Consider the following 23,517-nt stretch of genomic DNA (forward strand, 5'->3'; position numbering starts at 1 on the left):
CCTTCCCTGCTGAAAGCTGTGGAGAGAGAAATGTAATGACAGGAACAGATGTGACATTTGACACGAAGGCAACTTCTGGCCATTTACAGTAGTAATCCATTAAAGAGACTCTAATAATAAAAAAGTTCCCCTGGTGGGTACTCACCTCAGGAGGGGGAAGCCTCTAGATCCTATCAAGGCTTCCCCCGCCCTCCTGTGTCCCACGGCGGTCTTGCTGCAGCCCACTGAATGCACAGCCGACAGTCTGTGCAATATTTACCTTTCCCTGTTCCAGCGGGGAAGCTGTTACGGCTCGGAAATAGCCGATCTCAGTCGTGTCTGCGCTACTGTGCTGGCACTGGAGCCGGGAAGGTAAATATTTACATACCTGTTGTTCGGAGGGGCACAGCGAGACCATCATGGGATGGAGGAGGACAGGGGAAGCCTTGATAGGATCCAGAGGCTTCCCCCTCCTGAGGTGAGTACCCCCCAGGGATTTTTTTTTAATGTTACAGATCCTCTTTAATGTTATCAAGCAAACGATAAGGGGATTGTAATACTTCCCCGAGGTTAAATCAGGCAGTTCTTTAGGATAACAGGCAGCTGTGAGATCAACTAAAGTGCTGCAAAAAAGACAAATGGAGCACTCAGACATCAATTAGAATGCAGCAACCACTGTCCCGTCCAGGACAGGTCTCCAGTGGTAAGGAGGTCCGTGGATGGCCTTGCTCTAGTGAAGAGGTAGAGCGGCAGTGGCTCCAGGTCCCACGCAGAACGCCAGCTCTCCCCTCCGCGGTGATAAAGCGGGAGAGCAGCGCCTGCGCAACACAGAAAACCGCAGCTCGCTCAGAGGAGGGAACTGGTATCTAGCAGTTGCCTAGCAACACAGTGGCGCTGTAGAAAGAAACTTGTGGAGGAAAGAGGGGTGATAAAAGGATGATTTATTGGGCATAAAAACGGTACGCGATAACGCGTTTCACTGAGGACCAGCCTCCGTTTCCTCAGATCTATTAAACTGTTGGATCCTATAAAAATAAATGAACCAACTGTGAAGAATACTAAACTCAATTAAGCGCCAGTTCTCTGTCAGAAGGGCTCTTTTAGCCACTGTCATACTGTAGAAAGGGGTTTAAGTTTGGTTTAGAAACAAAGTTCTCAGGAGACAGTAAAATGTGGATTTTAATTAAACGTTATTGATGTCCATAGATGTTCAAAAATCAATAAGGTACAGTTCTTTGGTACATCAAAATCAGTTACAAAAGATATAAAAACAGAATGATTAAATTGCCGTGTAATTTGTATGTATATGGAATGTATTGTCTGTAGTAGTCTTCTTTGAGTGTATGTATGTGTGTATATGTGTCTGTATGTAAAGAGAATGAATGAATGTGTGTCCAGACCTTCCTGCTGGTTTCTTATATATATGTTGGTCCTCAGTATTCCTACTGCTCTGCCTTCTGATTGGACCAGCAATAATGCTGTGATGTAACTTTTGAGTTCTTCAGCTACATATGGTGAAGATCATGAGTGTATCTGTACTATCACAGACATCTGCAATGAAATACAGAGTCCTAAATCAGAGTCTTTACATGAAAAATATATTGTAGTTACCGGTATATAAGAAGAAGACTCAAAATTACATAGAATAGTGTTATATGTAATAGTCAAACAACATAATAAATATCTAACAGCTTTGGTCATCTGAAGTACAGGTAGTCCCCGGTTAACAAACGAGATATGGACTGTAGGTTTGTTCTTAAAGAGGAACTCCAGCCTAAACAAACATACTGTCATTAAGTTACATTAGTTATGCTAATTAAAATAGATAGGTAATATCTCTTACCCACTCTGTTTTAAATGAACAGGCAGATGTTTGATTTCATGATGGCAGCCATCTTTTTGGTTAAAAGGAGGTGACGGAGTATGAGACACAGTTCCAACTGTCCTGTGTCCTGATCACCCCTCCCAGTTGCTAGGCAACGTGAACAAAAACATAGGAAATCCCATCATGCTTTGCACAGCATCAGGGAAAAACCGCCCGGGCAGATTTCTTTGAGGGGGCGGAGCTTAGCTAAAAATGCAGCTAAAAATGATGCTTGGGTAAGAAAAACAAAGTTCTGATGCTGTGAAACTGTTAAAAAAAACACCAAGCCTTTTCAGTTCTGCTGATTAGTTTTTTAATCCGGAGGGGTTCACTTTAACCTGAATCCGTTCTTCAGATGGAATGCTGTGTCATCTCTGTCCCCTTTGCCTCCTATGTACCCCCTTATGTCTGCAGTGTCCCTCTCTGTGCCTCCTTGTCTCCCTCTGTGCTCGTTTGTCCCCTTCAGTGCCTTCGTTCCCCCTCTGTGCCTGTTTGTCACCCCCATGCCCATTAGCCCCCCCCCCATGCTTTTTGCCCCCCTTTGAAGCTCTTTCTCCCCCTATGTGCCTCTGTTTGTCCCCCACCCTCTGTGCCTCTGTCCACCACCCTGTTAGTCCCGCACCTGTGACTTAGTCCCCCCATGCCTCGCTCCCCCCCCTCCAAGCAGCAGGGCTGGACTCACCTTTCCGCCCAAATCCAGCACTGCCAATCCAGCCACACCGCCTCCAGCATCGCTTCACTTCCTGTATGTCATGTGACATACAGGAACCTGTAGATCACATGACGTACAGGAAGTAAAGCAATGCCGTTGTGAGCCAGCAGTGGCAGGTGGCGGAGAGAGGACGACAGACAGCGTTGGACTCCGCGTGGAGGCAAGTCCAATGCTGCTACTGCGGGTGGCCATGCGCCTGCACCATGCGGAAGTGACATCACAACGGGATCAGGCCATCCCTATCGGTGGGTCGTTCGTAAGTTGGGGACTACCTGTACATGAATTTATAAAATAGATACTTTACCAAACTCATTCCTGAGTGCATGAACCCACGACCATGAGATCAGTCCTGAAAGAGGGACACATGAGAGAGAGAGAGAGAGAGAGAGAGAGAGAAAGAGAGAGAGAAAGAGGGGCGGAGCGATCGGGTTTCCAAAGAGGGACAGTGGGAGCTATGCGGTTATGGCAAAGCAACAATCAAAGGGGGCCTTTGTAAAAGGACCCAATATATCGATAGCAAGCTTTTCCCATGGAGGTCAGGAAACAGTACTAGCAGAAACAGTGTCATGTGGGCTACAGCAGATTTGTCACATCTCTGACAGGTAACACGACTAAATTTCAGTCAGCACTTGGCCATCCATGCCTGGCCACCAGTACAGTTCTCATAGTCATGGTGTTTGGCGTACCATTCCATGGTGACTCATCAGCAAGTTCTATAAGGTGCGTTCTCAAAGTCTCTGGTTCCAGCAATCAATAAGATCCACAGACCGCATAATTTTCAATTAAAGTAAATTCATGTTTCACCCTGTAGTAAGGCGGAGAGAGGCTGCAGGGCAGGGCCCAGTTTCTTCTCTAAGTTTGGCCATTTGCTTTGTAAAATGTATGAGAGAGACAGACAGACATTGCACAACAATGAAAAGTATCACAGTATGCACAGTGGAGCAGGGGGTCCCCGAATCCCAACCATACGGACTCTCTGCCGACAACCTCCAGACATTCTGTGGCGAGGAGCTCAACAGTTTGGCAGGGCTGTGGAGTCGGAGTCGAGGAGTCGGAGTCGAGGCAATTTTGGGCACCCGGAGTCGGAGTCGGAGTCGTTGATTTCATAAACTGAGGAGTCTGAGTCGGGAGTTGGAGTCGGATGATTTTTGTACAAAATCCACAGCACTGTTAAGTAATAGACTAAGGAGTCGGAGTCGAGGAGTCGGAGCCATTTTGGGTACCCGGAGTCGTGGTTTCATAAACTGAGGAGTCGGAGTTGGAGTCGGAAGATTTTTGTACCGACTCCACAGCCCTGTAGTTTGGAGTGATGTGGAGGTGCTGTCTGTCTGCTGTATCCACAGAGTCCTCACTACCAGGGGGAGTACAGCCATTTTCTTTGTTGGGAACTGCAATCCACTTTACTAGTCCTGCAAATTTCTCCACATACTCATTTGCCATCTTCTGGTGACGGTTCTGAGAACATAAGAAGCAGGGGGAAAGGTCAGGTGACATCACAGAACATACATACATCAGGGGGAGAGGTCAGGTGACATCACAGAACATACATACATCAGGTGGAGAGGTCAGGTGACATCACAGAACATACATACATCAGGGGGAGAGGTCAGGTGACATCACAGAACATACATACATCAGGGGGAGAGGTCAGGTGACATCACAGAACATACATACATCAGGGTGAGAGGTCAGGTGACATCACAGAACATACATACATCAGGGGGAGAGGTCAGGTGACATCACAGAACATACATACATCAGGGGGAGAGGTCAGGTGACATCACAGAACATACATACATCAGGGGGAGAGGTCAGGTGACATCACAGAACATACATACATCAGGGGGAGAGGTCAGGTGGCATCACAGAACATACATACATCAGGGGGAGAGGTCAGGTGACATCACAGAACATACATCAGGGTGAGAGGTCAGGTGACATCACAGAACATACAAACATCAGGGAGAGAGGTCAGGTGACATCACAGAACATACAAACATCAGGGGAGAGGTCAGGTGACATCACAGAACATACATGCATCAGGGGGAGAGGTCAGGTGACCTCACAGAACACACATACATCAGGGGGAGAGGTCAGGTGACATCACAGAACACACATACATCAGGGAGAGAGGTCAGGTGACATCACAGAACATACATACAGTGGTGTGAAAAACTATTTGCCCCCTTCCTGATTTCTTATTATTTTGCATGTTTGTCACACTTAAATGTTTCTGCTCATCAAAAACCGTTAACTATTAGTCAAAGATACCATAATTGAACACAAAATGCAGTTTTAAATGATGGATTTTATTATTTAGTGAGAAAAAAAACTCCAAATCTAAAAGGCCCTGTGTGAAAAAGTGATTGCCCCCCTTGTTAAAAAATAACTTAACTGTGGTTTACCACACCTGAGTTCAATTTCTGTTGTCACCCCCAGGCCTGATTACTGCCACACCTGTTTCAATCAAGAAATCACTTAAATAGGAGCTATCTGACACAGAGAAGTAGACCAAAAGCACCTCAAAAGCTAGACATCATGCCAAGATCCAAAGAAATTCAGGAACAAATGAAAACAAAAGTACTGTAATCGAGATCTATCAGTATGGTAAAGGTTATAAAACCATTTCTAAAGCTTTGGGACTCCAGCAAACCACAGTGAGAGCCATTATCCACAAATGGCAAAAACATGGAACAGTGATGAACCTTCCCAGGAGTGGCCGGCCGACCAAAATTACCCCAAGAGCGCAGAGAAAACTCATCCGAGAGGCCACAAAAGACCCCAGGACAACATCTAAAGAACTGCAGGCCTCACTTGCCTCAATTAAGGTCAGTGTTCACGACTCCACCATAAGAAAGAGACTGGGCAAAAACGGCCTGCATGGCAGATATCCAAGGCGCAAACCACTTTTAAGCAAAAAGAACATTAAGGCTATGAAGCCAGGGGTATATGTCCCAGTATATGTAGCTAGGGGTATATGTCCCAGTATATGAAGCCAGGGGTATATGTGCCCAGTATATGTAGTCAGGGGGTATATATGTCCCAGTATATGTAGTCAGGGGTATATATGTGCCAGTATATGTAGTCAGGGGTATACAGTGGTGTGAAAAACTATTTGCCCCCTTCCTGATTTCTTATTCTTTTGCATGTTTGTCACACTTAAATGTTTCGGCTCATCAAAAACCGTTAACTATTAGTCAAAGATAACATAATTGAACACAAAATGCAGTTTTAAATGATGGTTTTTATTATTTAGTGAGAAAAAAAACTCCGAATCTACATGGCCCTGTGTGAAACAGTGATTGCCCCCCTTGTTAAAAAAATAACTGTGGTTTATCACACCTGAGTTCAATTTCTGTAGTCACCCCCAGGCCTGATTACTGCCACACCTGTTTCAATCAAGAAATCACTTAAATAGGAGCTATCTGACACAGAGAAGTAGACCAAAAGCACCTCAAAAGCTAGATATCATGCCAAGATCCAAAGAAATTCAGGAACAAATGAGAACAAAAGCACTGTAATTGAGATCTATCAGTCTGGTAAAGGTTATAAAGCCATTTCTAAAGCTTTGGGACTCCAGCGAACCACATTGAAAGCCATTATCCACAAATGGCAAAAAGAACTGCAGGCCTCACTTGCCTCAATTAAGGTCAGTGTTCACGACTCCACCATAAGAAAGAGACTGGGCAAAACCAGCCTGCATGGCAGATATCCAAGGCGCAAACCACTTTTAAGCAAAAAGAACATTAAGGCTCGTCTCAATTTTGCTAAAAAAACATCTCAATGATTGCCAAGACTTTTGGGAAAATACCTTGTGGACCGACGAGACAAAAGTTGAACTTTTTGGAAGGTGCGTGTCCCGTTACATCTGGCATAGAAGTAATACAGCATTTCAGCAAAAGAACATCATACCAACAGTAAAATATGGTGGCGGTAGTGTGATGGTCTGGGGTTGTTTTGTTGCTTCAGGACCTGGAAGGCTTGCTGTGATCGATGGAACCATGAATTCTACTGTCTACCAAAAAATCCTGAAGGAGAATGTCCGGCCATCTGTTCGTCAACTCAAGCTGAAGCGATCTTGGGTGCTGCAGCAGGACAATGACCCAAAACACACCAGTAAATCCACCTCTGAATGGCTGAAGAAAAACAAAATGAAGACTTTGGAGTGGCCTAGTCAAAGTCCTGACCTGAATCCTATTGAGATGTTGTGGCATGACCTTAAAAAGGCGGTTCATGCTAGAAAACCCTCAAATAAAGCTGAATTACAACAATTCTGCAAAGATGAGTGGGCCAAAATTCCTCCAGAGCGCTGTAAAAGACTCGTTGCAAGTTATTGCAAACGCTTGATTGCAGTTATTGCTGCTAAGGATGGCCCAACCAGTTATTAGGTTCAGGGGGCAATCTCTTTTTCACACAGCTCCATGTAGGTTTGGAGTTTTTTTACTCACTAAATAATAAAAACCATCATTTAAAATTGCATTTTGTGTTCAATTATGTTATCTTTGACTAATAGTTAACGGTTTTTGATGAGCAGAAACATTTAAGTGTGACAAACATGCAAAAGAATAAGAAATCAGGAAGGGGGCAAATAGTTTTTCACACCACTGTACATACCATCAGGGGGAGAGGTCAGGTGACATCACAGAACATACATCAGGGGTAGAGATCAGGTGACATCACAGAACATACCGTATATTCTGGCGTATAAGACGACTGGGCGTATAAGACGACCCCCCAACTTTTCCAGTTAAAATACAGAGTTTGGGATATACTCGCCGTATAAGACTACCCCTCTTTCAATGCACACAAAATTAAAAACAAAATTAAAAAAAATCATGTACTGGTGCTGTTTATGAACAGATACTGGTGCTGTACTGTATGTGTTACCCAGTATATAACAGTATATAGTCAATTGACTTGTTGCATTGGTCAACTCTCCTTAACCCTCCTGGCGGTTTGGCAAAATCCGCCAGGGGGCAGCAAATACGTTTTTTTTTTATTTTTATTTTTTTTTTTTCATGTAGCGAGACGAGGTCTCGCTACATGATAGCCGCCGGCGATCGGAGATCAGGAGATCCCGTTCAAAGAACGGGATCTCCTGGAGGGCTTCCCCCGTCGCCATGGCGACGGGGCGGGATGACGTCATCGACGTCGTGACGTCAAAGGGGACTCCGATCCACCCCACGGCGCTGCCTGGCACTGATTGGCCAGGCAGCGCACGGGGTCTGGGGGGGGGGGGCGGCTGCGGCGACGCGTATAGCGGCGGATCGGCGGGTAGCGGCGGCGATCGGGCACTGCACGCAGCTAGCAAAGTGCTAGCTGCGTGCAGCAAAAAAAGAATTATGCAAATCGGCCCAGCGGGGCCTGAGCGGTGCCTCCCGGCGGCATAGCCCGTGCTCAGCACGGGCTTACCGCCAGGGAGGTTAAGTAGACTGGTCAGCTCTCCTTGTCTACCTGTTTATCAGAGCGGTATGGAAGAATAGATTGCGCTCCCTCAGCAGGGAGATCTGAGAGGCGGTAACAGGATAGGGCGTATCACCCGGCATCAATGACACCCGTCGTATAAGACGACCCCCAACTTTTCAGAAGATTTTCAAGGGTTAAAAAGTAGTCGTATACGCAGGAATATACAGTACATACATCAGGGGGAGAGGTCGGGGGACATCACAGAACATACATCAGGGGGAGAGGTCAGGAGACCTCACAGAACATACATACATCAGGGAGAGAGGTCAGGTGACGTCACAGAACATACATACATCAGGGAGAGAGGTCAGGTGACATCACAGAACATACAAAAGGGTGAGAGGTCAGGTGACATCACAGAACATACATACATCAGGGGGAGAGGTCAGGTGACATCACAGAACATACATACATCAGGGGGAGAGGTCAGGTGACATCACAGAACATACAAACATCAGGGGGAGAGGTCAGGTGACATCACAGAACATACATCGGGGAGAGGTCAGGTGACATCACAGAACATACATCAGGGGAGAGATCAGGTGACAACACAGAACATACATACATCAGGGGGAGAGGTCAGGTGACATCACAGAACATACATACAGTACAGACCAAAAGTTTGGACACACCTTCTCATTCAAAGAGTTTTCTTTATTCTCATGACTATGAACATTGCAGATTCACACTGAAGGCATCCAAACTATGAATTAACACATCTGGAAGTATAGTACAGTATAGTGTAGTATAGCTGATAGTCCTACTGAATAGACTGTTAGAATCTGTATTATGGCAAGAAAAAAAGCAGCTCAGTAAAGAAAAATGAGTGGCCATCATTACTTAAAGAAATGAAGGTCAGTCAGTGTGAAAAATTGGGAAAACTTTGAAAGTGTCCCCAAGTGCAGTCTCAAAAACCATCAAACGCTACAAAGAAACTGGCTCACATGCGGACCGCCCCAGAAAAGGAAGACCAAGAGTCACCTCTGCTGCGGAGGATAAGTTAATCCGAGTCACCAGCCTCAGAAATCGCAGGTTACCAGCAGCTCAGATTAGAGACCAGGCCAATGCCACACAGAGTTCTAGCAGCAGACACATCTCTAGAACAACTGTTAGGAGGAGACTGTGTGAATCAGGCCTTCATGGTAGAATATCTGCTAGGAAACCACTGCTAAGGACAGGCAACAAGCAGAAGAGACTTGTTTGGGCTAAAGAACACAAGGAATGGACATTAGACCAGTGGGAATCTGTGCTTTGCCCTGATGAGTAGAGATGGCCCGAACCGTTCGCCGGCGAACGGGAACCGGCAAACTTCCATGGTTTCGCGGACAACCGCGAACTTTTGCGGAAGTTCGATTCGCCCCATAGTGCATCATTAGGGTCAATTTTGACCTTCTACATCACAGTCAGCAGGCACATAGTAGCCAAACAGGCTACACTCCCTCCTGGAGCCCCCCCCCCCCCCCCTTATAAGAGGCAGGCAGAGTCAGGCACTAATTTTTTTTTTGTTGTGTGGCCCACTTGCATTATATACAGCCCTGTCAGTCAGTCACAGCTGGCTTTGGCACCTTAATTCCTACTGTGCCACTGCCAGGCCCAGCACATTCAGTGACTACGTACGTACGTACGTACGTACGTACGTACGTACGTACGTACGTACGTACGTACGTACGTACGTGTGTGTGTGTCTGTCTGTGTGTGTGTGTGTCTGTGTGTGTGTGTCTGTGTGTGTGTGTCTGTGTGTGTGTGTGTGTCTGTGTGTGTGTGTCTGTGTGTGTGTGTCTGTGTGTGTGTGTGTGTGTCTGTGTGTGTGTGTCTGTGTGTCTGTCTGTGTGTGTGTGTCTGTGTGTGTGTGTCTGTGTGTGTGTGTGTCTGTGTGTGTGTGTCTGTGTGTGTGTCTGTGTGTGTGTGTCTGTGTGTGTGTGTTTGTGTGTGTGTCTGTGTGTGTCTGTGTGTGTGTGTGTCTGTGTGTGTGTCTGTGTGTGTGTGTCTGTGTGTGTGTGTCTGTGTGTGTGTGTCTGTGTGTGTGTGTCTGTGTGTGTGTCTGTGTGTGTGTGTCTGTGTGTGTGTGTGTGTGTGTGTCTGTGTGTGTGTCTGTGTGTGTGTCTGTGTGTGTGTGTCTGTGTGTGTGTGTCTGTGTGTGTGTGTCTGTGTGTGTGTGTCTGTCTGTGTGTGTCTGTGTGTGTGTGTCTGTCTGTGTGTGTCTGTCTGTGTGTGTCTGTGTGTGCGTCTCTGTGTGTGCGTCTCTGTGTGTGCGTCTCTGTGTGTGCGTCTCTGTGTGTGCGTCTCTGTGTGTGCGTCTCTGTGTGTGCGTCTCTGTGTGTGCGTCTCTGTGTGTGCGTGTGTGTGGTAGCTGCACATTTGTAATCCCAATCACTGCACCTGTTCAATGTTCAGTGCACCTACCTACCTATACCTAAGTGAGCGCATTCATTGTTAATACCACCAGTCATTCCACCTGTTTAGGGTACCTGTGTGTTTGACAGGCAGCTGCACATTTGTAATACCAGTCACTGCAACCTGTTCACTGCACCTGTGTAACCGTACATTGTATTAATCAAGTCAGTGCATACCTTTCACTTCATCCCCCCCCCCCCCAATATGGACAAAACAAAAGGCAGAGCCAGAGGCAGGCCACCTAGCAGGTCTGTTCGAGATCTCGCTGTCGTGATTTTGTGTGACCCTCGACCAAAGTATAGTGTTCAGAAGAAGGCACGTGCCATCAACCCCCAATATTGTCAGGATGTAGTTGACTATAACACAGAACACCTCATCTTTCTCAGCTTCCGCACAGAAGCGTGACATATCTTCCTCCTCCTACTCTGATTCTGGCACCACACTTAACACTCAGTCGGCCGCCACCACCAAAGTGCCATCACCCCAGGGCTCAGCGGTGTGGAAATATTTGTGTGTCTGCCTCAGATGAGAGCAATGCCATCTGTACTCTCTGCCACCGAAAATTGAGCCGTGGAAAGACCAAGACCCGCGCAGAGACAACTACCTTACGAAGGCACATAATTACAAAGCACAAACTGCAATGGAATGACCACCTGAGGAAAAGCAGCACACAAAAGCAAAGCCACACACCGCAGTGAAAGATACCAGGCCGCAATTCTTTCTCAAAAAGGTCCCCACACACAGCATCTCTGCCTGCCCCATGAGTAAGTCACTCCCCACACAGAACCTCTGCCCGCAGGCCGCTTGACTGCCTTCTCCGCCACCAACAACAGGGTCCACCAGGACTCCTGGCGGATTCCTGAGTTTTTAAGGCTGGTGCTAGCAGCAGCCGCTATAATAATTTTTCTGGTGAGTGTACATGCCTGCCTAATTTTTCTGCGGCTGCGACAACAAAACAAAAGGCATGTACATGTGTCAATTCCCCTTCGTGATCAATACCTTGCCGCGGTGAAGGGGCTTGCGTATCACAATGAAGCAATGACCGACGGCTATATGAGTGTCTCGGGAGGGGGGGGCACACCCAAGATAATACGGTCGTTGCTTCATTGTGGACAGACCAAATTCGATCAGCTGGACAGTCACTGTTCTGTCATTGAGCTACCTCAGCCCGGCGACCATATGGGCTTGAAACCTGCACTCTGGCCATGGCGCGCACCAGTCCAGCAAGGCCGTCACTATACAAACAGCTGTTTGCGGTGTGCTACACAGTGAGTTTGGTGTGTCAGTGTGAAGCAGTACACTAATTACACTACCTGATTGATGTATACACATGCAAGATGTTTTAAAGCACTTTAGGCCTCCAATTTAGCATGCAATGCGATTTCTGCCCTTAAAACGCTGCTTTGCATCAAATCCAGATTTTTTTCCCCGGGACTTTTGGCGTCTATCCCACTCATCCATGCAAAAACTCAGATGTTAGACCCCTTGAAACATCTTTTCCATCACTATTCAGTGTTCTCCCCAGAATTCTTTTCTAGCCGGGTGGTATGAAAAAGTAGCCGGGTGGCATGGAAAACTAGCCAGGTGGCATGGAAAACTAGCCGGGTGGGGCGAGATGAGAGAATGCAGGGCAGGTGCTTCCCTGCACAATTCTGCTTACAGCAGAGCAGGAGGTGAGCTGATGACAACCGGGTGCTCACCAAAACTAGCCGGGTGGAGCACCCGGCTAATAGAGCCTGGAGAGAACACTGCTATTGTGGCCAGCATAAATGTTTCTAGTTTTCCCCATTCCCCATTGAAGTCTATTGCGGTTTGTGGAAGTTCGCATGTTTGCGAACATTTGTGGAAGTTCGCAAACCAAAAATCTGAGGTTCGGGCCATCTCTACTGAGGAGTCCAAATTTTAGTTTTTGGTTCCAACCAAAGGTGAACGGATGGTCTCTACATGCCTGGTTCCCACCAGGAAACATGGAGGAGGTGTGATGGTGTGGGGGTGCTTTGTTGGTGACACTTTTGGGGATTTATTCAAAATTGAAGGCATACTGAACCAGCATGGCTACCACAGCATCTTGTAGCGGCATGCTATTCCATCCGGTTTGCGTTTAGTTGGACCATCATTTAAGGGCCATTTGACCAGGAAGGAGAGCAATGTGGTGCTGCGCCAGATGACCTGGCCTCCACAGTCACCAGACCTGAACCCAATCGAGATGGTTTGGGGTGAGCTGGACCGCAGAGTAAAGGCAAAAGGGCCAACAAGTGCTAAGCATCTCTGGGAACTCCAAGACTGTTGAAAGACCATTTCAGGTGACTACCACTTGAAGCTCATCAAGAGAATGCCAAGAGTGTGCAAAGCAGTAATCAAAGCAAAAAAGTGGCTACTTTGAAGAACCTAGAACAGGCATGGGCAAACTCAGCCCTCCAGCTGTCACGGAACTACAAGTCCCACAATGCATTTGCCTTTTTGAGTCATGACTGTGGCTGTCGGACTCCTGCAATGCATTGTGGGACTTGTAGTTCCGTAACAGCTGGAGGGCCAAGTTTGCCCATGCCTGACCTAGAATATGACATATTTTCAGTTTTTTTTTGGTTATGTACTATATTTCCACATGTGTTAATTCATAGTTTGGATGCCTTCAGTGTGAATCTACAATGTTCATAGTCATGAAAATAAAGAAAACTCTTTGAATGAGAAGGTGTCCAAACTTTTGGTCTGTACTGTACATCAGGGGAGAGGTCAGGTGACATCACACAACATACATGCATCAGGGGGAGAGGTCAGGTGACCTCACAGAACATACATCAGGGGGTGAGGTCAGGTGACATCACAGAACATACATCAGGGGGTGAGGTCAGGTGACATCACAGAACATGCATACATCAGGGTGAGAGGTCAGGTGACATCACAGGACATACATCACTTAGCCTATACACAGCTCACATCCCGCCACTGACCGCTGCATGTCGGGTATTATGGCAGTTTATGGTGTGAGATAAGAGGTGATACAGAGGTGACAGGTCCTCTTTGCTGACTAGCAGGGCTGAGAGGTGAGGAGGCGGTATTTATCTCTCTGCCCCTCCCTCTGTCTCTGCAGCTTCTCCTCCTGCTTTCCTCTCCATGGGGCAGTACAGACCCTCCCCACCACCACGTGTATGCAGTTCTCCATGCCTCCTTCAGTTTGAAGTGCCTGCAGTGATATCTTGTGGTCCTGACTCCAGTAATGCAGTTTACATCTCGCAGCATGGACTACATCTCCTGGCATACATTGCGGCAGCTGAGACCACGTAATGTTACAAGCACTTTCAGCTGTGGCAGGGACACACGAGATGGAGGACTGCATATACACTGGGAGGCTAAGGAGCAGCCCCACCAATGATAATTAATGCTTGGAAGAGAAGAGGGGAGAGGATGGAAGAGGTGAGACCAGTAAAATCACAGACTCTACATTACCAGGAACTCATCATTTCACCACTCAGTGCAGAGATGTGACTGCTACTCACCCGATATATAATATAGATCATCAATCCGTCCAGCAATGTGACAACCACAGCAACAGCAGCAGCAGCAATGAAAATGCCTCTCTTCCACAAGGAACGCTCAGGCTCTGTAAGAAAACCATATATACAATGTTACATGTGTGATAAACATGCAATCCATCAGCACATATCTCCAGTGATGTCTCACCTGATTTGTCCCTGGATGAGGGAAGCATGGAGGAGACAAGAGAGAAAGAGTCAGAAAGTGATAGTGCTGAGCCAATCTGTTTGCCTGGACAGAGAGATCTGCAGCAGATCAGGGAGATCCTCAGTGATCCAGCAGATAAACCAGTGTGCTGAGTGATCTGGTAAAGGGTTCTACCCGCCCCCCTCTGTGCTGCCAGTTAAGTGACGGGATGTCCCTCCCCATCAGCTGACCTCTGTACAGGAAGTGCTCTCCGGTCTGCTCCAGACAATCACTGCACGCCACTATTCTGTTCCTATCTTTTCAGCTTCCCTAACTTTTATATTAACTTTGTATGACTTGGTCTGGTTGATCTACTAATAAGATATCTTTGAGAAGGAGTTGAGGTCATCAATCAGGTGTGGCAGAGAAATGAATGGATTATTTATTGCCAGTATCTTGTCATCAGCAAATATTCCTATTTTGTGTGACATATCACGGCAGGGGATGCCTTTTATTGCTAGGTTAGATTTAATTGTAATGCTAGGGTTTCCATTATGAGGGTAAAAATGAGAGGGTAAGGGGACAGCCTTGCCAGTTGTCATTTGTAGTCTTGATTGAATGTTCTGGAGCTAAACCCAGACGACACTACTGTAGCTGTTGGTTGGGTGTAAAGAGCCGTAATACCAGTCTGGATGTTCACGAGCAGTTATACCACAGACACCATAATGCACTCAATCCTCTTCAGGATAGGGAATGCCAGAGCTCCCCTTCAGACAGGTACACCACTCCTGTCACCACACAGGGCCACAGTGACCAGTCCGGATGTTGCCTACTAACCCAAATTTGTTAAGCGTTTCTTTAAAAAAAAAAAAAAAAAAAAAACTCAGAACACCATATCAAATGCCTTTTCTGCATCTAGAGATGTATACAAAGAAATCACTATTTAAAATTATGGTGCTGCTTCCCTTCCTGGGGCCAACTATACTGGGGTGACTGTACTACTTATACTAGGGCAACTATGCCATCTATAATGAGTACAACAATACTGCCTATGCTGGGGGCAACTATACTATCTATACAGGGGCAACTAGAATACATGCAACTATACTATCTGTACTGGGGCAACTATAATAGCTACCTATTGCGGTACAAAAAAAAAGAGAAAAAGATGGGCACAGCTGTAATGACTGTATTTGCTCAGCCACTGATAAGGAATCATTCAAAGTTTACAGACAAAGATTTGTAGACAGTTTTTATTCAGTGTGCAGCAGGCTCTTATGTACAGTGCCTAGCCCCCAACCTCTCTACCCCTCCCCAATTGCTCTGTATTGTAATGATGTTGGAAGAGTCTGCAGAGCCAGTTCTGCTCCATCAAAGATGGACAGAGTGAGAGTAATAAGAAGTTGAGGCTGTCAGTTTTCTGTATACCATGTGTGTCTGTACATGTATAAACATGCATGGTTTATCAAAGAAGCTAATGTAATTGATAGAAAAAAAATGCCTGGAGCGCTTCACTCCTGTCGGTTTTTATCTGCATGGGTAAAACGAATTCAAGTGTGCACCAGGCAATTGAAGGACATTGGTTCCCAGTTTACCAGTACATAAAGGGGGAGGGGGGATGCATACAAAATTTTGCAGGGGGACCAGTGATTTCTAGTTACGCCCCTGACAGAAAGCCTGTATGAAGTTGGGCTATGATCAGAGCTCACAAGGTATTGAGAAAGGAGGCAGAAACACAGTTCAAGCAGGAAGCATTTGTAGATAAGCTTGTCATCCTATGGCTGCCAGAGAGATTCAACAAAAACATGGACATATGCAACTAGTCTGAAACGAGGTAGAGATAGAAGAAAGCATTTTTGATAAGAGGAATAACAGCGATAAAATGCTACTTAAAAGTATGTTTTTAAAACACCTTAAACGTGTGTACGTGTGTGTGTAAGTGTACGTGTGTGTGTGTAAGTGTACGTGTGTGTGTGTAAGTGTACGTGTGTGTGTGTAAGTGTACGTGTGTGTGTGTGTAAGTGTACGTGTGTGTGTGTGTAAGTGTACGTGTGTGTGTGTGTGTGTAAGTGTACGTGTGTGTGTGTGTGTAAGTGTACGTGTGTGTGTGTGTGTGTGTGTAAGTGTACGTGTGTGTGTGTAAGTGTACGTGTGTGTGTGTAAGTGTACGTGTGTGTGTGTAAGTGTACGTGTGTGTGTGTAAGTGTACGTGTGTGTGTGTAAGTGTACGTGTGTGTGTGTGTGTAAGTGTACGTGTGTGTGTGTAAGTGTACGTGTGTGTGTGTGTAAGTGTACGTGTGTGTGTTTGTGTAAGTGTACGTGTGTGTGTGTGTGTGTGTGTAAGTGTACGTGTGTGTGTGTGTAAGTGTACGTGTGTGTGTGTGTGTGTGTAAGTGTACGTGTGTGTGTGTGTAAGTGTACGTGTGTGTGTGTGTAAGTGTACGTGTGTGTAAGTGTACGTGTGTGTGTGTGTAAGTGTACGTGTGTGTGTGTAAGTGTACGTGTGTGTGTTTGTGTAAGTGTACGTGTGTGTGTAAGTGTACGTGTGTGTAAGTGTACGTGTGTGTGTGTGTAAGTGTACGTGTGTGTGTAAGTGTACGTGTGTGTGTGTGTGTGAGTGTATGTGTGTGTGTGTGTGTGTGTAAGTGTACGTGTGTGTGTGTGTGTGTAAGTGTACGTGTGTGTGTGTGTAAGTGTACGTGTGTGTGTGTAAGTGTACGTGTGTGTGTGTGTAAGTGTACGTGTGTGTGTGTGTAAGTGTACGTGTGTGTGTTTGTGTAAGTGTACGTGTGTGTGTGTTTGTGTAAGTGTACGTGTGTGTGTGTGTGTAAGTGTACGTGTGTGTGTGTGTAAGTGTACGTGTGTGTGTGTGTGTGTGTAAGTGTACGTGTGTGTGTGTAAGTGTACGTGTGTGTGTAAGTGTACGTGTGTGTGTACGTGTGTGTGTGTGTGAGTGTACGTGTGTGTGTGTGTGTAAGTGTACGTGTGTGTGTGTAAGTGTACGTGTGTGTGTGTGTAAGTGTACGTGTGTGTGTAAGTGTACGTGTGTGTGTGTGTGTAAGTGTACGTGTGTGTGTGTGTGTAAGTGTACGTGTGTGTGTGTGTGTGTGTGTGTGTGTGTGTAAGTGTACGTGTGTGTGTGTGTGTAAGTGTACGTGTGTGTGTGTAAGTGTACGTGTGTGTGTGTAAGTGTACGTGTGTGTGTGTAAGTGTACGTGTGTGTGTGTAAGTGTACGTGTGTGTGTGTAAGTGTACGTGTGTGTGTGTGTAAGTGTACGTGTGTGTGTGTGTAAGTGTACGTGTGTGTGTGTAAGTGTACGTGTGTGTGTGTAAGTGTACGTGTGTGTGTGTGTGTGTAAGTGTACGTGTGTGTGTGTGTACGTGTGTGTGTGTGTAAGTGTACGTGTGTGTGTGTAAGTGTTCGTGTGTGTGTGTGTAAGTGTACGTGTGTGTGTGTGTAAGTGTACGTGTGTGTGTGTGTGTAAGTGTACGTGTGTGTGTGTGTAAGTGTACGTGTGTGTGTGTAAGTGTACGTGTGTGTGTGTAAGTGTACGTGTGTGTGTGTGTGTGTAAGTGTACGTGTGTGTGTGTGTACGTGTGTGTGTGTGTAAGTGTACGTGTGTGTGTGTGTGTAAGTGTACGTGTGTGTGTGTAAGTGTACGTGTGTGTGTGTAAGTGTACGTGTGTGTAAGTGTACGTGTGTGTGTGTGTACGTGTGTGTAAGTGTACATGTGTGTGTGTGTAAGTGTACGTGTGTGTGTGTAAGTGTACGTGTGTGTAAGTGTACGTGTGTGTGTGTGTACGTGTGTACGTGTTACACACACGTACACACGTACACTTACACACACGTACACACGTACGTGTGTGTGTGTGTGTAAGTGTACGTGTGTGTGTGTGTGTAAGTGTACGTGTGTGTGTGTGTGTAAGTGTACGTGTGTGTGTGTGTGTGTACGTGTGTGTGTACGTGTGTACGTGTACGTGTGTGTGCACGTGTACGTGTGTGTACGTGTGTGTGTACGTGTGTACGTGTGTGTGTGTACGTGTGTGTGTGTGTGTGTACGTGTGTACAAGTGCGTGTACTTGTGTGTGTAAGTGTACGTGTGCGTGTACGTGTGTGTGCGTGTACGTGTGTGTACGTGTGTGTACGTGTGTGTGTGTGTACGTGTGTGTGTACGTGTGTACGTGTGTACGTGTGTGTATGTGTACATGTGTACGTGTACATGTGTACGTGTGTGTACGTGTACGTGTGTGTATACGTTTGTGTACGTGTACGTGTGTGTATACGTTTGTGTACGTGTACATGTGTGTACGTGTACGTGTGTGTGTACGTGTACATGTGTACGTGTGTGTACGTACGTGTGTGTGTACGTGTGTGTACGTACGTGTGTTTGCGTGTTGTGTATGTACGTGTGTGTGTACGTACGTGTGTGTGTACGTGTACTTACGTGTGTGTGTGTGTAAGTGTACGTGTGTGTGTGTGTAAGTGTACGTGTGTGTGTGTGTAAGTGTACGTGTGTACGTGTGTCCGTGTGTGTGTGTGTACGTGTACGTACGTTTGTGTGTACGTGTACGTGTGTGTACGTGTGTGTAAGTGTACGTGTGTACGTGTGTGTGTACGTGTACGTACGTGTGTGTGTACGTGTACGTGTGTAGGTGTGTGTGTGTGTACGTGTGTGTGTGTAGGTGTGTGTGTGTGTACGTGTGTGTGTGTGTACGTGTGTGTGTGTACGTGTGTGTGTGTGTACGTGTGCGTGTGTACAAGTGCGTGTACGTGTGTGTGTAAGTGTACGTGTGTGTACGTGTGTGTGTACGTGTGTGTGTGTACGTGCTTGTGTACGTGTGTGTGTAAGTGTACGTGTGTGTACGTGTGTGTGTGTACGTGCGTGTGTACGTGTGCGTGTGTACAAGTGCGTGTACGTGCGTGTGCACGTGTACGTGTGTGTGTGTGTGTATACGTGCTTGTACGTGCGTGTGTACGTGTGTGTGTGTGTACGTGTACGTGTGTACGTGTACGTGTGTACGTGTGTGTACGTGTACGTGTGTGTATACGTTTGTGTACGTGTACATGTGTGTACGTGTACGTGTACATGTGTACGTGTGTGTACGTACGTGTGTACGTACGTGTGTGTGTGTGTGTACGTGTGTTTGTGTGTTGTGTACGTACGGGTGTGTGTGTGTACGTGTACGTGTACGTACGGGTGTGTGTGTGTACGTGTACGTGTACGTACGCGCGTGTGTGTGTACGTACGCGTGTGTGTGTGTACGTGTACGTACGTGTGTGTGTGTGTGTGTGTGTACGTGTACGTACGTGTGTGTGTGTGTGTGTGTGTACGTGTACTTACGTGTGTGTGTGTGTACGTGTACGTACGTACGTACGTACGTACGTGTGTGTACGTGTACGTGTGTGTGTATGTATGTGCGTGTGTGTACATGTACGTATACGTTTGTGTACGTGTACATGTGTGTACGTGTACGTGTGTGTGTACGTGTACATGTGTACGTGTGTGTACGTACGTGTGTGTACGTACGTACGTGTGTGTGTGTGTGTACGTACGTGTGTTTGTGTGTTGTGTACGTACGTGTGTGTGTACGTGTACGTGTGTGTGTACGTGTACTTACGTGTGTGTGTGTGTAAGTGTACGTGTGTGTGTAAGTGTACGTGTGTGTGTGTAAGTGTACGTGTGTGTGTGTAAGTGTACGTGTGTGTGTACGTGTACGTACGTGTGTGTGTACGTGTGTGTAAGTGTACGTGTGTACGTGTGTGTGTGTACGTGTACACGTGTGTGTGTGTACGTGTGTGTACGTGTACGTGTGTGTACGTGTGTGTGTGTACGTGTGTGTGTGTACGTGTGCGTGTGTACAAGTGCGTGTACGTGTGTGTGTGTACGTGTGTGTACGTGTGTGTACGTGTGTGTGCGTGTACGTGTGTGTGTGTGTACGTGTGTGTGTGTGTGTGTGTACGTGCGTGTGTACGTGTACGTGTGTACGTGTGTGTATGTGTACGTGTGTACATGTGTACGTGTACATGTGTACGTGTGTATACGTGTACGTGTGTGTATACGTTTGTGTACGTGTACATGTGTGTACGTGTACATGTGTACGTGTGTGTACGTACGTGTGTTTGTGTGTTGTGTACGTACGTGTGTGTGTACGTGTACGTGTGTACGTGTGTGTGTGTAAGTGTACGTGTGTGTGTGTAAGTGTACGTGTGTGTGTATAAGTGTACGTGTGTGTGTGTAAGTGTACGTGTGTGTGTGTAAGTGTACGTGTGTGTGTGTAAGTGTACGTGTGTACGTGTGTGTGTGTGTACGTGTGTGTGTGTACGTGTGTGTGTGTGTGTGTACGTGTGTGTGTGTACGTGTGTGTGTGTAAGTGTACGTGTGTACGTGTGTGTGTGTGTACGTGTGTGTGTGTGTACGTGTGTGTACGTGTGTACGTGTGTGTACGTGTACGTGTGTGTACGTGTGTGTGTGTACGTGTACGTACGTGTGTGTACGTGTGTGTGTACGTGTACGTGTGTGTACGTGTACGTGTGTGTACGTGTGTGTAAGTGTACGTGTGTGTAAGTGTACGTGTGTACGTGTGTGTGTGTACGTGTGTGTGTGTACGTGTGTGTACGTGTGTGTGTGTACGTGTGTGTACGTGTGCGTGTGTACGTGTGCGTGTGTACAAGTGCGTGTACGTGTGTGTGTGTAAGTGTACGTGTGCGTGTGTGTACGTGTGTGTGCGTGTACGTGTGTGTACGTGTGTGTGTGTGTACGTGCGTGTGTACGTGTGTGTGTGTACGTGTGTACATGTGTACGTGTACATGTGTACGTGTGTATACATGTACGTGTGTGTATACGTTTGTGTACGTGCACATGTGTGTACGTGTACGTGTACATGTGTACGTGTACATGTGTACGTGTGTGCGTGTACGTGTGTGTGTGTACGTGTACTTACGTGTGTGTGTGTAAGTGTACGTGTGTGTGTGTAAGTGTGTGTGTGTAAGTGTACGTGTGTGTAAGTGTACGTGTGTGTAAGTGTACGTGTGTGTGTACGTGTGTGTGTGTAAGTGTACGTGTGTACGTGTACGTATGTGTGTACGTGTGTGTGTACGTGTGTAAGTGTACGTGTGTACGTGTACACGTGTGTGTGTGTGTGTAAGTGTGTGTGTGTACGTGTGTACGTGTACGTACGTGTACGTGTGTGTAAGTGTACGTGTGTACGTGTGTGTGTGTACGTGTGTGTACGTGTGTGTACGTGTGTACGTGTACGTGTGTGTGTGTACGTGTGCGTGTGTACAAGTGCGTGTACATGTGTGTGTGTAAGTGTACGTGTACGTGTGTGTGTGTGTAAGTGTACGTGTGCGTGTACGTGTGTGTGTGTGTACGTGTGTGTGTGTGTGTACGTGCGTGTGTACGTGTACGTGTGTGTGTGTACGTGTGTACGTGTACATGTGTACGTGTGTATACGTGTACGTGTGTATACGTTTGTGTACGTGTACATGTGTGTACGTGTACATGTGTACGTGTGTGTACGTGTACATGTGTACGTGTGTGTACGTACGTGTGTGTACGTACGTGTGTGTGTGTACGTGTGTTTGTGTGTTGTGTACGTACGTGTGTGTGTACGTACGTGTGTGTGTGTACGTGTACTTACGTGTGTGTGTGTGTACGTGTGTGTACGTGTGTACGTGTGTGTATGTGTACATGTGTACGTGTACATGTGTACGTGTGTATACGTGTACGTGTGTGTATACGTTTGTGTACGTGTACATGTGTGTACGTGTACGTGTACATGTGTACGTGTGTGTACGTACGTGTGTGTACGTACGTGTGTGTGTGTGTGTGTGTGTGTACGTGTGTTTGTGTGTTGTGTACGTACGTGTGTGTGTACGTGTACTTACGTGTGTGTACGTACGTGTGTACGTGTGTGTGTACGTGTGTGTGTGTGTACACGTGTACGTGTGTGTGTGTGTGTACACGTGTACGTGTGTGTGTGTGTGTGTGTGTACACGTGTACGTGTGTGTGTGTGTACACGTGTACGTGTGTGTGTGTGTGTGTGTGTGTGTACGTGTGTGTGTGTGTGTGTACGTGTGTGTGTGTGTACACGTGTGTGTGTGTGTGTGTGTGTGTGTGTACACGTGTGTGTGTGTGTGTGTGTGTGTACACGTGTGCGTGTGTGTACACATGTACGCGCGTGTGTGTGTGTGTGTGTACGCGCGTGTGTGTGTGTGTGTGTGTACACGCGTGCGTGTGTGTGTGTGTGTGTGTGTGTGTGTGTGTGTGTGTGTGTGTGTGTGTGTACGCGCGTGTGTGTGTGTGTGTACGCGCGTGTGCGTACGTGTGCGTGTGCGTGCGTACGTGTGCGTGTGCGTGCGTGTGCGTGCGTGTGCGTGCGTGTGCGTGCGTGTGCGTGCGTGTGCGTGCGTGCGTACGTGTGCGTGCGTGTGCGTACGTGTGCGTGCGTGTGCGTACGTGTGCGTGCGTGTGCGTACGTGCGCGTACGTGTGCGTACGTGCGCGTACGTGCGCGTACGTGCGCGTACGTGTGCGTGCGTGCGCGTACGTGTGTGCGTGTGTGCGCGTACGTGTGCGTGTGTGCGCGTACGTGTGCTTGTGTGCGCGTACGTGTGCGTACGTGCGTGTGTGTGTGTACGTGTGCGTACGTGCGTGTGTGTGTGTGTGTGTATGCGCGTGTGTGTGTGTATATACGTGCGTGTGTGTGTGTATATACGTACGTGCGTGTGTGTATATACGTGCGTGTGTGTATATACGTGCGTGTGTGTGTGTATATACGTGCGTGTGTGTGTGTATATACGTGCGTGTGTGTATATACGCGCGTGTGTGTATATACGCGCGTGTGTGAATGTGCGCGCGCGTGTGTGTGAATGTGCGTGTGTGTGAATGTGCGCGCGCATGTGCGCGCGCGCGTGTGTGAATGTGCGCGCGCGCGTGTGTGAATGTGCGCGCGCGCGTGTGTGAATGTGCGCGCGCGCGTGTGTGAATGTGCGCGCGCGCGTGTGTGAATGTGCGCGCGCGCGTGTGTGAATGTGCGCGCGCGCGTGTGTGAATGTGCGCGCGCGCGTGTGTGAATGTGCGCGCGCGCGTGTGTGAATGTGCGCGCGCGCGTGTGTGAATGTGCGCGCGCGCGTGTGTGAATGTGCGCGCGCGCGTGTGTGAATGTGCGCGCGCGCGTGTGTGAATGTGCGCGCGCGCGTGTGTGAATGTGCGCGCGCGCGTGTGTGAATGTGCGCGCGCGCGTGTGTGAATGTGCGCGCGCGCGTGTGTGAATGTGCGCGCGCGCGTGTGTGAATGTGCGCGCGCGCGTGTGTGAATGTTCGCGCGCGCGTGTGTGAATGTGCGCGCGCGCGTGTGTGAATGTGCGCGCGCGCGTGTGTGAATGTGCGCGCGCGCGTGTGTGAATGTGCGCGCGCGCGTGTGTGAATGTGCGCGCGCGC

At 47.5% G+C, this 23,517-nt stretch overlaps 1 protein-coding gene across 1 annotated transcript in view; it reads right to left on the reverse strand.

Annotated features, from left to right (window-relative positions):
• Positions 1–2,492: 2,492 nt before the first annotated feature.
• Positions 2,493–23,517, reverse strand: part of LOC137547380 (myelin-oligodendrocyte glycoprotein-like) — a 62,614-nt gene continuing 41,589 nt past the window's right edge. Inside the window, exons 3-4 of the mRNA XM_068270929.1 lie at positions 13,913–14,016; positions 2,493–4,010 (exon numbers count right to left, since the gene is read on the reverse strand). Of these exons, the coding sequence (XP_068127030.1) occupies positions 3,738–4,010; positions 13,913–14,016 (377 nt within the window). The 3' untranslated portion in view covers positions 2,493–3,737. The remainder of the gene's footprint in view (positions 4,011–13,912; positions 14,017–23,517) is intronic.

This window comes from Hyperolius riggenbachi, chromosome 2 (genome assembly GCF_040937935.1).
Source record: "Hyperolius riggenbachi isolate aHypRig1 chromosome 2, aHypRig1.pri, whole genome shotgun sequence".
Lineage (NCBI taxonomy): Eukaryota > Metazoa > Chordata > Amphibia > Anura > Hyperoliidae > Hyperolius > Hyperolius riggenbachi.